Source organism: Ailuropoda melanoleuca, chromosome 6 (assembly GCF_002007445.2).
Source record: "Ailuropoda melanoleuca isolate Jingjing chromosome 6, ASM200744v2, whole genome shotgun sequence".
In the NCBI taxonomy this organism is placed as follows: Eukaryota; Metazoa; Chordata; class Mammalia; order Carnivora; family Ursidae; genus Ailuropoda; species Ailuropoda melanoleuca.
The window spans coordinates 72,842,011-72,856,759 of record NC_048223.1 but is presented as its reverse complement, the minus strand read 5'-3'; the positions used below and the strand labels follow the sequence as shown (position 1 = coordinate 72,856,759).

Below are 14,749 nucleotides of genomic sequence, written 5' to 3'. Positions count from 1 at the left end.
ATTGTAAATCCAAATAAACAGCAATAAACTATACAGAAATACCCATAACTTTGATTTGGATATGCCTCAGAGGAAATAAACAGTCTGCATTTTACTTTATTGAGAGAGAATCTTAGTGCAGAGCCCAACCTGGGGCTGGATCTCGACCCTGAGATCATGATCTGAGCTGAAACCAAGAGTTGGCTGCTTATCCGACTGAGCCACCCAGGTGCCTTTTATTTATTTATTTATTTAAATTTTATTTAAATAAAGCAGACTCCCCACTGAGCCGGGATCCAGATATGGGGCTCGATCCCAGGACCTGGAGATCATGACCTGAGATGAAGGCAAATGCTCAACCATCTGAGCCACCCAGGCACCCCAGGGTCTGCCTTTTAAATTAGAAAGGCGAGTATCTCATTACCTCTTTGGACTTTAACCCTGCCATCTATAAACTGATATTGATATAATCCTGATGAGGGTTGATAATGGATAGTATATATTACATGTGAAATCACTTTTTAATTTTAAAGAAAGCCTTTATTAAGATTACAAGAGGAAAAAATTGAACTGAAACTTGTTTCATTCAGGAACTTGGTTATTTTAGCACATTGGAGGCATTTCTGAGGCCCTAACATGGACACGATAATAAGAATGACAATGATTAGAATATTCATACAAAGATATGAAACCAACTGCATAATACTTGAAACTTCTAATAGTATGAATGTGGTACTTTGGTAATGATTATAAAACAAACAAAAACCCCCCATAGTTAAAACATCAGTAAATGAAAAATATATAGAAATTCTGAGATCAAAATTAGTAGTGTTTTTTAATTGTGAAAGTCAAGAATACCTGATATTAAGATAACATTGACTATGAAAGGAAAAATAGATACTACATCTGTGCCATTGAAATGATACATGGAAAGGAAAGAAAATGTACTTTAATTGACAGCGGACAGTTATTTAAACAACGAAACACATAGGAAATGTACAGGATTGTGAGACCTAAAAGAGCTTTTGCAGAATATCTGAAATAGTCAACATCACTGATAATAGGACAAATGAACTGAAAATAGGTCCTAATATTATAGACAAAGTGTATTCCTACCAATAATTCCTCATTTGAATTTAATTAGAAACAATCAGACAAACACAAACTGAGCAACAGTCTATAAAATTAGGCCTTCAAAAATGTCAGTGCATGTCCATTCCCAGGCGCCTGGGTGGCTCAGCTGGTTAAGCACCTGACTCTTGATTTCTGCTGGCTCGGGGTCTCAGGGTTGTGAGACAGAACCCCTGTGAGGCTCAGCACTCAGTGCAGAGTTCAGATTCTCTCTCTGTGGCCCCTCCGCATGCTTGCACAGTCTCTCTCCTTCCCAAATAAACAACAACAAAAAAATCTTAAAAGAAAACATTCAATGCCATGAAAGACAAGGCGTGAGATAAGAAACAATTAAGAGACCAAAAAGACTAAAGAGAGAGAGGAAAAAGACAAAACAAGTTAATCCATCAATTCCTGTGAGGAGGAGAAATTACTATAAAGTACATTGTTATTTTTTTGAAGATTTTACTTTTTTATTTGAGAGAGAGAGAGAGAGAGAGAGAGCACACACACCATCAGGGAGAGGGGCAGAGGGAGAGGGAGAAGCAGACCCACCGCGGAGCAGGGAGCCCAATGTGGAACTTGATCGCAGGACCCTGGGATCATGACCTGAGCCAAAGGCAGAAGCTTAACCAACTAAGCAATCCAGGCACCCCTATAAAGTACATTACTGGAAAATATTCAATATCTGACTATGAACTGTAGATTAGATAACAGCATTTTATCAAAGTTAAACTTTCTGATTTTGATAATTTTGCTGGGGTTATGTAAATGAATGTCTTCATTCTAAGAATATACCCCTGGAAATATTATTTATAGAAAAAAGGCATAAAGCCTGCAACTAGCTGACAATCCAGAATGGGAAAAAAATTTTTTTAAATCAATAATAATATGAAAATAAATAATATGCATGTGTGTACGTGTGACTTTGTATATAAATGCAAATGTTACAAACTTAGTGATGATGAAATCTAGGTGAAAGGTATTTAAGAGTTCATTGAAGGATTCTTGCATCTATTCTGTCAATAAAAGTAGTTATTTGTTTTATTTCTTTTTTAACTAGGCTCCACACACAATATGGGGCTTGAACTCACAATGCTGAGATCAGAAGTCACATCATCTACTGACTGAACCAGTCTGGCACCCCTGTAAGAATCTTAAACAAACAAACAAACAACAAACAAACAAAAAACAAGTCCGTAGAGCAGGAGACTTTATTTTTGGGCCATGAGATTGAACCCCATATTGGGCATAGAGATTACTTAAAAATTAAAAAGGTATGCTCGATCTACATTGAGTGAAAAAGAGTAAAACTTATGTTATTGGATTCTTGGGAAGATAAAATAAGACAATATTGTGTATATCCTTCAAAGCAGTGCCTTTACAGAAGAGTTATTATGATTATTGTGAATCTACATACAAAAGAATTACCAGACATTAAAAATAGTTTGAAATAGTTTGTATATTACTGGCATTGTAAAGATAAGGAAAATGTAATGAAATGATGATATATGCATGAAAAAATACTCTTAAAGGTATGTAAATTAATTGTGTGGGGATCAGAGAGGAGACAATATACATTATTGTTTACATTTTGTATAATGACTTTTTAAAAAAAGACTTTTTATCTATTTATTTTTCTTACAAAGATTTCATTTATTTATTTATCTACTCATTAATTTATTTATTTGAGAGAGACTGAGACAGACAGCACGCATGAGCAGGGGAAGTGGTAGAGGGAGAAGGAGAGAATCTCAAGCAAGCCCCATGTTTTGCCTGGAGCCCAATGCAGGGCCTGATCTCATGACCCTGAGATCATGAACTGACCTGAAAGAGTTGGACACTTAACCTACTGAGCCACCCAGGCGCCCAGAAGATTTTTATTTTTTCTGTAATCTCTACACTGACCATGCAGCTTGAACTCAGAACCCAAGATCAAGAGTTGCATGCTCCAACAACTGAGCCAGCCAGGCACCCCAGTATAATGACATTTCTTTTAAAAAAGAGAGACATACATTAAGAAAACTACACAAAATGATCCTGAAGAACACAAAAGTAAACTTGAACAAATGGAAAGAAAAACCATGTTATGGAATAGGAAGATTCAGTATCATTATAAGTTAATTTAATGAAATCTCCTTAAAAATGTCATTGGATCTATCTTAAACTAGACAAATTCATTTTTAAGTTTATTTGGAAGCACAAACAGAAAAGAATAATAGAAAACTTTGAAAAAGAGCAAGTAAGGGGACGTAGCCCTACCAAATATTAAAATACATTATAAAACCTCTATAATTAAAAAAAAAAATGCGGTACATGAAAAGCCAGCACAATGATATAAATTTCAAATACAAGAGAGGACTCCGTCTCATATACAATTTTTGTTTACAGTTAAAGTGGCATTTCAAATCAAGGGGAAGAAATGCTCTCTTGTAACTGGTGTTTTCTTAAATGGAAAAAAGGACAGAAATGGATCTCCTCCTCCACTATTAACTAGCATAAATTTTAAATACATCACAGATTCATGTTTTAAAAATTTATAGCTTCAAAACAAGAACTAAAAGAAAACATGGGTGAATTGCCATATAACTTGAAAGAGAGAAAAATGTCCTTAAATATCAGTTAAAATTCAGACACAAAAGAAAAAATAGATTCGATTAACTATATTAAAAAGGAAAGGGATGGGGCGCCTGGCTGGCTCAGTTGCTGGAGCATATGCCTCTTGATCTTGGGGTTGTAAGTTCGAGCCCATGGGTGTGGAGATTACTTAAAAAATAAAAAATAATTTACAAAGTAAAACCTTTATGAAAGACAGCAGAAGTAAAAAGACAGGTATCAAACTGGCAAAACCATTTAGACATTATATAACAAAGTGTTATAAGAGCCTCAATACCTAAAAGAAGCAATCCTTTAGAAACAAGAGCTAGAACAATTCACGGGTAGTTGAGCAAGAACTTCCCCCACCCAAAAAAGCAGATGACTCTTAACCATATGAAAAAACACTCGCTCATAACATGAAAAATGCCATTTATCACCAACTAAAAGTGGAAAACCTCAAGTTTGAGGTTATTCCTGGCAAAACGGTAGGAAAACAGATACTCTCTTACATTGCTGAGATTATGGTACAATTCTCTATGGAGGAGCTTTTCCTTTCTGGAAAAATCCCTCTCCTCCAGACTCTATGGGTGAGTGGAATCAGGCATCAAAGAAGAAAGCAGAAAAAGAATACTCTCTAAGGGCACCGGCTGGCTCAGTCACAGGAGCCTGCAACTCTTGATCTCAGTGTCTGATCTGGGGGTGGGGAGCTTGAGCCCCATGCTGGGTGTAGAGATTACAAACAAACCAACCAACCAACCCTACAAGTCTCAACTCCCTATGAAACCAAGTCTCTCTTTAAAAAAAAAAAAAAAGTCCATTCTTTAGTTTCAGAATAGCTAAAATTCTGTAATATGCATAACTGGTAGTTAATGAACAATTTAATGTTATATGATAGGGGTGTGAATGGGAAAGCAGTACAAAACAGATCTGATTACTTTTCATTGAGGGTGCATCTTCGGTCTGTGGGATGGCCATTGTAGGACTTTAGGTTTTCAGTGAGCTCCGTGTACAACCTGTCGGCCATGGGGAGAGGAATGCCGTCCCATACCATGATGAGCACCACCATCACAGCTGTCGGGCAGTGATGGCCTGTACGCTGCCGGACCAAACAAAGAACTTTCTCTTCATCGCTGCCTCTTCTTAAAACCTGGAAAAGCAGAATGCATTTATTTTTAGAAAACAAGAAACCTACAGTCGAGTGCAATGGATATTGTTTTTAAAGCTCTGTGTCACTGCATTTTAGGTCTTTTTAAACATGACTATTTCTCAAAGGGTTGAAGCCTATTTAAGACATTCAGTTTTCTGACTAGCTGTGTCCACACAACTCATCAGAGTATCCCAGGTTACCTGACTAAACAAACAACAGGCAGAACAGAAGTCTGTGGTATGTGGTTGTTATTTGTAAAAGTAGACCATAGCAGTTTGTGTTTTATTTCACTGTTGATACAGTATTGCAAAAGAGACAACACAGGATCTCCTGGAAAAGAGCCTAACTGTTCTGCTCTTCCATAAGGGCCACAACGGGACAAATCTAGCTACCTGCAAATAAGCAAGGACTTCCCATATCAAAAATGAACTTCAGCACTGAAATTCAGCATTTGTGCAAAGTTACAGATCTTTTCCTTGGGTGAATGGTTTTATGATACAGAATAATTAATATACAAAGCAATGTTCCTACAATTTCTGTGGTTTTTTTCCATGCTACCACAAGGATTTATCACACCCATATTATCATAAGATTAAGGTGGTTCAGTTGCATGTTAAATGGAAAATACAACAATTAATTTTGAATAGTGGCTGATTTATCTTACACCGCATCAAACCCATGGGGCTAAAAAGGTCTCAAAAGTGTTTAAAATATTGCCCGGTGGTCCCAGTGCATACAAAAAGAATTACATAAAATTGATGACAAAACATAAAACCAACCAATTCTGGTTAAAACTCCCTCTACGTATCACAAATTTACAGAGCAAAGACACTGACCACATTAATCAGTACATAATCAGTAAGTGATAAAGGAGCCCACCCCTGTGACCAAAATGGAGCAACTAACAGCGTAATTAAGATTCCATTTTTGTTGCTATAACAATATTACATAAACTTGAGATGAAACTTCTTAAGATGTTAGTTACCCAATATCACTTTCTTCTGTCACTCCAGATGGTTAAGAATCATTGCTACCAAGGCATCCCTTGAGTAGAGTTGGCTTTAGGACCTTCCCCCTAAACACAATTATTTATATTAAAATTTTTTTCTATATTTATAAGTCCTTTTACAGCCAAATAAGAATACATTTGCTTTCAAATAAGCTCAAATACAAAATGATATATATTGTATCAAACAAAATTTTTCTAGATACTTCTCAAGTTATCAAACAAGGAACAAAGTTACATTGATCCAGTTTTTGTATGGGAAATGCTAAATTGCTATTTATTAGGTATCTGTGCTTTTCCCACATTTTTCAAATATCCTTTAGTGAACAATAGAAAATTAAGCATAATGAATCTCTAAATTCAGATCTAGGTTCAATAAGCACATTAGGTATTGCCTTGGTATGGGTATTTGCGACCACCCAAAATCGATATATTAAATCCTGAATCCCAATTGTGAATGGTCTTAGGAGATAGGGCCTTTGGGAGATAATTAAGTCATAAGGGGGAAGCTCTCATCGGTGAGATTAGTGTTCATATAAAATAGACACCACAGAACTCCCTAATGCCTTTAAACATGTGAAAACACAAAGAGAAGAGGGCCCTCACCCAACCATGCTGGCACCCTGATCTGAGACTTCCAAACTCCAGAACTGTGAGAAATAAATTTCTGTTGTATAGAAGCCACTCAGTCTGGTATTTTCTCATAGAGGTCTAAATGGAGGAAGACAAGTATTAAACTGTGTAAGACCTATGAAAACTATAAAAACATTAAAAGAAATTAAAGATGACCTAAATAAATGGAGAGAAGTACCATGTTCATGGAATAGACACTATTATATAATGTTGTCAATTTTCCCCAAATGGATTTCTAGATTTGACGCAATCCCAATCAAAATCCTGTCAGAGTTCATTTTGTTTTGGATGGAAGTTGAGAAACTTGTGCCAAAGTTTATATGGAAATGAAAGGAAGATGAAAAGCCAAGAAAATGAACAAAGGCAAAGTGATTTACGAGATTATCAATATCTATTGTAAAGCTATAGTAATTATAGTTTAGTATTGGTGCAATGACACATAAACAGATCAATAGAATAGGAGTGCAGGAAATGCATATATATATGGCCATCAGACTTATGACAAAGTTGACATTGCAATAAAAAGTAGTCTTTTCAATAAATGGTACTATGTAGATATCCATATGGGAAAAATATGAATTGTCACCCCTACTTCACATAAGTAGCTTGAGTTATATTGTTGATCTAAATACGAAAGTTAAAACAATAAGCTTTTGGAAGAAAACATCTTCATGACCTTGAAGCAAGTAAAACCATTTTAGAATGAATTATCAAATTTAATAATTATAAAAGAGAAAGTTAAGAAGTTGGATTATAGGGGTGATTGGCTGGCTCAGTTGGTAGAGCATGCGGGTTGGAAGTTTGAGCCTCATGTTAGTTGAAGAGATTACTTAAAAATAAAATATTAAAAAAACCCTGGATTGCATTATGATTAAGAACCTCTGTTCATCAAAAACATTAAGTAGCAAAAGATTAAGAAGCTATAAAGGCAAGCAATACAGTGGGAGAAATACTGGCAATAGATATAATAGACAAAATATTTTGACCCAAAATATATAAAGAAATTTCTCCAAATGAGTAATAAAAACACAATAGAAAACTGGCCAAAAAATTGAATAGGCTCAACACAAGAGAATATCAAACAGATGATGAACATATGAAAATATGCTCCACATTACTAGTCACGTAACAAAGTAAAAAAATCTTAAAGCACCACATATGTTGGTGGGATTATAAAATGGTGCAACTGCTATAGAAAACAGTCTGGAAGTTCCTCAAAAAATTAAAAATAGAACTGCCATGTGATCCAACAATTCCACTTCTGAGTATACATCCAAAAGAGTTGAAAGCAAGGCCTAAAACAGTGATTTGCATACGCAGGTTGATAGCAACACTTCACAATAGCTAAGAGGTGGAAACAGCTCAAACGTCCACCGACAGACGAATGGATAAACAAAATGTGGCATATACATATAATGGAATATTATTCAGACTTAAAAGGGAAGGAAATCCTGTTACATCCTACAACATGGGTCAACCATAAGGAGATAACGTTAGGTGAAGTAAGCCAGTCACAAAAAAGCAAACTATAATTCTAGTTCTATGACTACTCTAAAGTAGTCAAATTCATAAAACGTAGAAGTGGAATGGTGGTTACCACTGGCTGTGATGATGGGAAAATGGAGAGTTATTTAATGGGTACAAAGTTTCAGATTTCAAAGACGAAGAAATTCTGGGGTTCTACTTCACAACAATGTGAACGTATGTAACACTACTGAACTGTACACTTAATATTAAAAAAAAAAAAGGAAAGAGGTCTTTAAAAAAAAAGAGGCATTACACTACACCCCCAGTAGAATGTGCAAAATGACAAAGAAAATGTGGAGCAGTGATAAGAATGTGGAGCAACTGGAACACTTGTGCATTACTCTTGGGAATGTAAAAAGAGATAAGCACTTGGGAAAGCGATGTGTTCCTATCAACCAAAGCTGCACAGATGAACACCCTGCTCCCTGCCCCCATAATCCCGCAACTCCACTTCTAGGTACATATCACACAAAAAATGTATTCTTCTATTTCCCAAAGACAACAGCAATATTCATAATTATCCCAATCTGGAAACAACTCCAATGTTAATCGCTGGAAGAATAAATAAATAAATTGTAACTATTTGATAACAGACCACTACTGAACAATGAGAATGAGAATGATATACAATTACAGACATGAATTTATCTTACAATTTTAATGCTGGATAAAAAACGACAAAAGAATAATTACTTTTGAGACTATATTCATATAAAGTTCAAATCAGGCAAGATTAATCCGTAATGTTAAAAGACAGGAGAGTGGCTACTTTTAGGGGGCAGGAGGTAGGGGGTACACAAGTGCTTCTGAACTGCTAGTAATATTAGATGCTAGCCACACAATGATAATCACTTTAGAAAAATTCTGTGATTTAAGGTTTCTATAATCTTCTAAATGTATGCTATAATTAATTTTAAAAAGTGTATCTTACCCTAAATTAAAAACAAAAGCCTGAAACTGCTTAGTCAATTTACTGCCTCTGGATGTAGCAAGTTTCTTAACCTATCTATAGTAGCACAGAGCTTGAATCTAATCAATATTAGCCACTATTTTATGTCTTTTTGCTTTATTACTGCACACATGGCTCCTGAGCACATAACCCAGCTCATCAAATGTTTGTTGAATGGATGGTGAAAAACCAAGAAAACCTAATGTGGTTGCATTTTATGAAAATTTCAAAATGTCTAAGTTACACAATTAATAAGATGAAAACTCTCATTTCAAAAAAAGATTTTAAATGATACAAATGTCGCAAATTTTAGAACTTTTCTCAAGAATCACATTATTTCATAACTGGAGGATGTATTAACATGTAAGCTGTTGAATTTGTGGCCACATGGCAGTCACTTTAGGTGCTAAATGGTGTATACAAACTTCCGTGAGCAACACCTGTGACTACTTCTCTGTTATTGAAAAATACCTATTTGTATAATTTCCATTATATATTATGAAATTGTTATATCCTATGCAACATCATATAGACATTCTTTTGGTAACTGTGTTAATTAAAAACATACAGCAAATTGAACATGTTGGAACGAAAAATGTTTTAAGTAGCTTTCATAAATATATTCCACTTGTCTTTTGATATCACTGCAACTGAAATATAATTTAAATATCATAAAGTCCATCCTTTTAAAATATGGAATTCAGGGGGCGCCTGGGTGGCAGAGCGGTTAAGCATCTGCCTTCGGCTCAGGGCGTGATCCCAGAGTTATGGGATCGAGCCCCACATCAGGCTCCTCTGCTATGAGCCTGCTTCTTCCTCTCCCAAGCCCCCTGCTTGTGTTCCCTCTCTTGCTGGCTGTCTCTATCTCTGTCAAATAAATAAATAAAATCTTTAAAAAATAAAATAAAATAAAATAAAATAAAATAAAATAAAATAAAATATGGAATTCAGGATGCCTGGGTGACTTAGTTGGTTAAGCGTCTGACTCTTGATTTTGGCTCAGGTCATGATCTCAGGGTCCTGGGATTGAGCCAANCCACTCCCCGCTTGTGTTCCCTCTCTCACTGGCCGTCTCTCTCTCTGTCAAATAAATAAATAAAATCTTTCTTTTTTTTTTTTTAAAGATTTTATTTGACAGAGATAGAGACAGCCAGCGAGAGAGGGAACACAAGCAGGGGGAGTGGGAGAGGAAGGTGGGACTCGATCCCATAACACCCTGATGTGGGACTCGATCCCATAACACCGGGATCACGCCCTGAGCCGAAGGCAGACGCTTAACTGCTGTGCCACCCAGGCGCCCCAATAAATAAATTCTTAAAAAAAAAAAGAAAAAAAGAAAATTTTCACCCCCCCCAACCAATCCTTAGAAATCATGCCACATTTCCCCCTTTTCTCGGCCCTCAACAATTTTCTGCCTCAATGGATTTTACTAATTTGGGACATTTCATATAAATGGAATCCTCTAACTTGTGGACTTTTGTGTCTGGCACCTTTTACTTTGCATATGTTTGTTCAAATTTGTAGCACTTATCAGTACTTCATTTTTTTTTACTGCCAAGTAACATTCCATTGCACAGACATGCCATTTATATTTATCTATTAATTGGCTGATTGCCATTTAGATTGTTTCCACATTTGCGATTATGATTGATGCTGCTAAGAAGATTCATATAACAAGTTTTTCTGAAGACACATGTTTTCGTTTCTCTTGGGTGTATAACCAGGAGTGGAATTGCTTGGTTATATAATAACTACGTTTACGCTTTTTTATATAATAACTACGTTTACCATCAGACTATTTTCCAAAGTGGAATGAGTATTTGACAATCACATTAGATATGTACAAAAGGTTCCCATTTCTCTAGATCCTCCTCAACACTTATTATTGTGTGTCCTTTAGTTATAACCACTGTAGTGTAAAGAGGCATCTCATTTTGAGTTTGATTTCCATTTCTCTGATGAGTAACAATGTTGAGCATATTTTCAATATGCTTACTGGTCATCTGTATATATTCTTTGGAAAAGGACTATTCAAATACATTTTTAATTTTTAGTTTAGGTTGTCCATTTATTACTGAGATATGAGGGGTATTTTTTTAAAAAGATTTTATTTATTTATTTGACATACAGCACCAAAGAGCACAAGTAGGGCAAACAGCAGAGGGAGCAGCAGAAGCAGACCCCATACTGAGCAGGAAGCCCTATGTAAGGGCTCCATCTCAGGACCCTGGGATCATGACCTGAGCTGAAGGCAGACAGTTAACCAACTGAGCCACCTAGGTGCCCCCTACATGTTTATTGTTTTTTAAAGATTTATTTATTTGAGAGAGAACGAGAACGAGCGAGACTCTGTGTGTGTGTGTGTGTGTGTGTGTGTGTGTGTGTGTGTACACACATGGGGGGGTTAGACAGAGAGGGAGAGAGAGAATCTCAAGTTGACTCCCCACTTAGCATGAAAGGGTGATGGAGGCGTGATCTCACAACTCTGAGATCATGACCTAAGCCAAAACCAAGAGTCCAATGCTCAACCAACTGAGCCACCCAGGTGCCCCCCATGTGTATATTTCATTTTACGTTAATTATGCCTCAATAATTAACATAAAGGGAAAAAGAAAACATGATTGACCACCTAAAGCCTGTTTACTGAATAAGTCTTTAAGTCACTTAGGCATTTCATGACAGTTTATTTTACTGTAAAGTTTTAATTTTTAAAAAATGTGGTATATAACAACTAAATGTAAACAAGTGATTCTGGATTGAATTTGGATATAAGAAAAAATTTGTTTTCTTTTTCCATAAAGGAAGTTATTAGTTATAAGATGTAAACATCAGACAATAATATTAAAAAAGCATCGATCATTGTCCTGTAGCTTTGTAGTTTCATAATTGTTTTATGGTTATAAAGCAACGTCTTGGCTTTTCTTTTTTTAAGACTGTTTTCTTTTCAATTTTTCTTTTTTTTTAACTTTATTTTATTATTTTTAAAAACATTTTATTTATTTATTTAACAGAAAGAGAAGCAGAGAGAGAGAGGGAACACAAGCAGGGGGAGTGGGAGAGGGAAAAGCAGGTTTCGCCAGGATCAAGAGCAATAACCTAGGATATTCTCCCGCTGAGCAGGGAGCCCTATGCAAGGCTCGATCCCAGAATGCTGGGATCATGACCTGAGCTGAAGGCAGACGCTTAACGACTGAGCCAACTAGGCGCACCATTTTTTTTTTTAAGTAATTTTTATGCCTAACGTGGGGTTTCAACTCATGACCCTGAGATCAAGAGTCTCATGCTCCCCTAACTGAGCCAGCCAGGTGACCTGCAATGTCCTGGTTTTATGAAAAATGCACCAATGTATTTAGGGGTAAAGGGCATCATGTTTACAAATTACTATTAAAGTGTTAAGATAAAAATAAAGAAGGGGAGGAGCAAAGGAGAGAGAAGGAGGGAGTGTGAAAAAGAAAGAAAAGCTAATTTGGTAAAAAGCTAAATTTGGGAAATGTCAGGGAAGAATATACAGAAATTCTGCACTATTCCTGCCAGTTTTTAATAAGTCTGAAAATATTTCAAAATCGTAAGTTTAAAAAATATTTCTATGGTGCTGACCAAAGTTTCATATTGTATATTTTGTTCTTAATACAAGCCTGGGATTCAAGTGCTCATGACCCCTAGAAATGGAAGACAAGTTTCAAAACCGAGCTACTGGATGTGTGGGGTTACTGGTTAAGAGATAAGCCACAGGCAGATCTCTGGATGGAAAGCACCAACTCCAGTGATTTAGAAAACAGGCCACTGTCAGAAACCAAGAAGGGCAAAGATTAAGTTCTTACATAAACTGATGAATGAACAATGGACACATGTTTTACAAAATAAAAGATCTCTCTATTTTGAGTTAAAGTCAATCTGTGGGACAATAAATATTCAGTGTTTATTAAAAGTTTTAGATAACATCTGAAGTAAATTAATGTAAGTGAAAAAGTATGTGAATTTAGATAAAGCAATTAGTAGCAAGTCCAAAATACTGTCAGGTTAGCAAGATGTCATTTTGTCTAATTATGATATGCTACAAATTGTAATCACCTGGGAAGCCAATTAAATATGACTGTAAGTGAAACAATTCGAACACAAAATTGAACGTACAGTATCATTTCAACTAATGGGGAAAATATGAGCAATGTGTTTTTCAATTGTGATATTGTTAGGGGAATAACAGAAGACATTTTTAAGGGGTCTGTATGAATAAGTGTGCAAAGTAGGACTAAGTCTTTCTGTTTGGAGTGGGAAGGCTTCACAGAGGAGACTCTTCTTAAAGGACAAAAAGAGTTTGCCACCATTGAGAAGATAGTACAAAGGCAATGCTAAGATTTTGGAAAGCAAGTTCCAAGAGGCAACAATGTTATTTAAGGAAGAATTCTGCTAACTGTATTGATACCAGATGGCTTCTGTGATTTATAAAACCTCCTTTATTAAATTATTATACATAGTTGGTTCTATTTCTGGGATCTCTGACATTAAGATGATGCATGCTGTGTATATAAGATGTAGTTCAAGGGTCAATATCTCCCCAAAGCCCTTCCTGGACACTCACCCCCAAACATTACACTTGGTCTCCTCCCTACTCCCTCTATATGCTATTCTCAAGCAGGCAAGTGGTAGGATTTCACAATAACAAGCACGCTGGTGACTGCTTAAGGCAGGGTCATGAATAAGCTCACCCAAGAAGACATTTTATAGACAGGCTGACTGAAGAGCTGAGGAGTGATGGGGAAAAGCTGTGTTACAGAAGCCAAGCAACACATGAACTTCTCAGGAGAGCAAAGTGTAACCAATGGTTTGAGCTGCTGAGGAAAGGCTATGAGGACCTAGAATTTTCCTTGGCAGTTAAGGAATTGGTTGATCATTGGGATTGCACTTTCAGAGAAAGGGTAGAGAAAGAAGATAGATCAGTCCGATGATCATTAGGAAAAGATTTCCTAGCAAATCTATGACAGAATTTCCTTATCCCAGGTTATAAGTTATTCTGCCTCAACAGCATATTTAGGAATAGCTCTGGAAAAGTAAGTATTAAACTTATTTTCTAAGAATCTGGTCCAGATGAGACAACCTATTGAAATTCCCAATGGGACACTCTTAAAGCAGGTTTGGCCAGGATCAAGAGCAATAACCTAGGATATTCTAAATAACCTCTGGTCTAGGGGGTTTAGGACAACTCATTACTATGCGTACAAAAATTGGTGGAGAGGGGCGCCTGGGTGGCACAGTGGTTAAGCGTCTGCCTTCGGCTCAGGGCGTGATCCCGGCGTTGTGGGATCGAGCCCCACGTCAGGCTCCTCTGCTATGAGCCTGCTCCTTCCTCTCCCACTCCCCCTGCTTGTGTTCCCTCTCTCGCTGGCTGTCTCTATCTCTGTCAAATAAATAATAAATAAAATCTTTAAAAAAAAAAAATTGGTGGAGAGGGGCGCCTGGGTGGCGCAGTCGTTAAGCGTCAGCCTTCAGCTCAGGGTGTGATTCCAGCGTTCTGGGATCAAGCCCCACATCAGGCTTCTCCACTATGAGCCTGCTTCTTCCTCTACCACTCCCCCTGCTTGTGTTTCCTCTCTTGCTGGCTGTCTCGCTCTGTCAAATAAATAAATAAAATCTTAAAAAAAAAAAAATTGGTGGAGAGAGGGGCACCTGGGTGGCTCAGTCAGTTGAGTGTCCGACATTGGCTCAGGTCATAATCCTGGGGTCCTGGGATGGAGCCTAGCGTTGGGCTCCCAGCTCAGCTGGGAGTCTGTTTGTCCCTCTGCCCCTCCCCCGCTCATTCTCT

General features: G+C 36.7%; 1 protein-coding gene across 7 annotated transcripts in view; it reads right to left on the bottom strand.

The window, feature by feature from the left end:
• The window catches only part of TET1 (tet methylcytosine dioxygenase 1), a 131,810-nt gene that overhangs the window by 25,220 nt on the left and 91,841 nt on the right, over positions 1-14,749 (bottom strand). For 5 of the 7 annotated variants that reach the window (XM_034662603.1, XM_034662602.1, XM_034662601.1 and 2 more), the window contains 2 exons: positions 6,447-6,551; positions 4,623-4,834 (listed from right to left, as the gene is read on the bottom strand). In XM_034662603.1, coding sequence (XP_034518494.1) covers positions 4,623-4,834; positions 6,447-6,551 — 317 coding nt within the window. The remainder of the gene's footprint in view (positions 1-4,622; positions 4,835-6,446; positions 6,552-14,749) is intronic. The other 2 variants (XM_034662606.1, XM_002913735.4) reach the window with 1 other exon arrangement.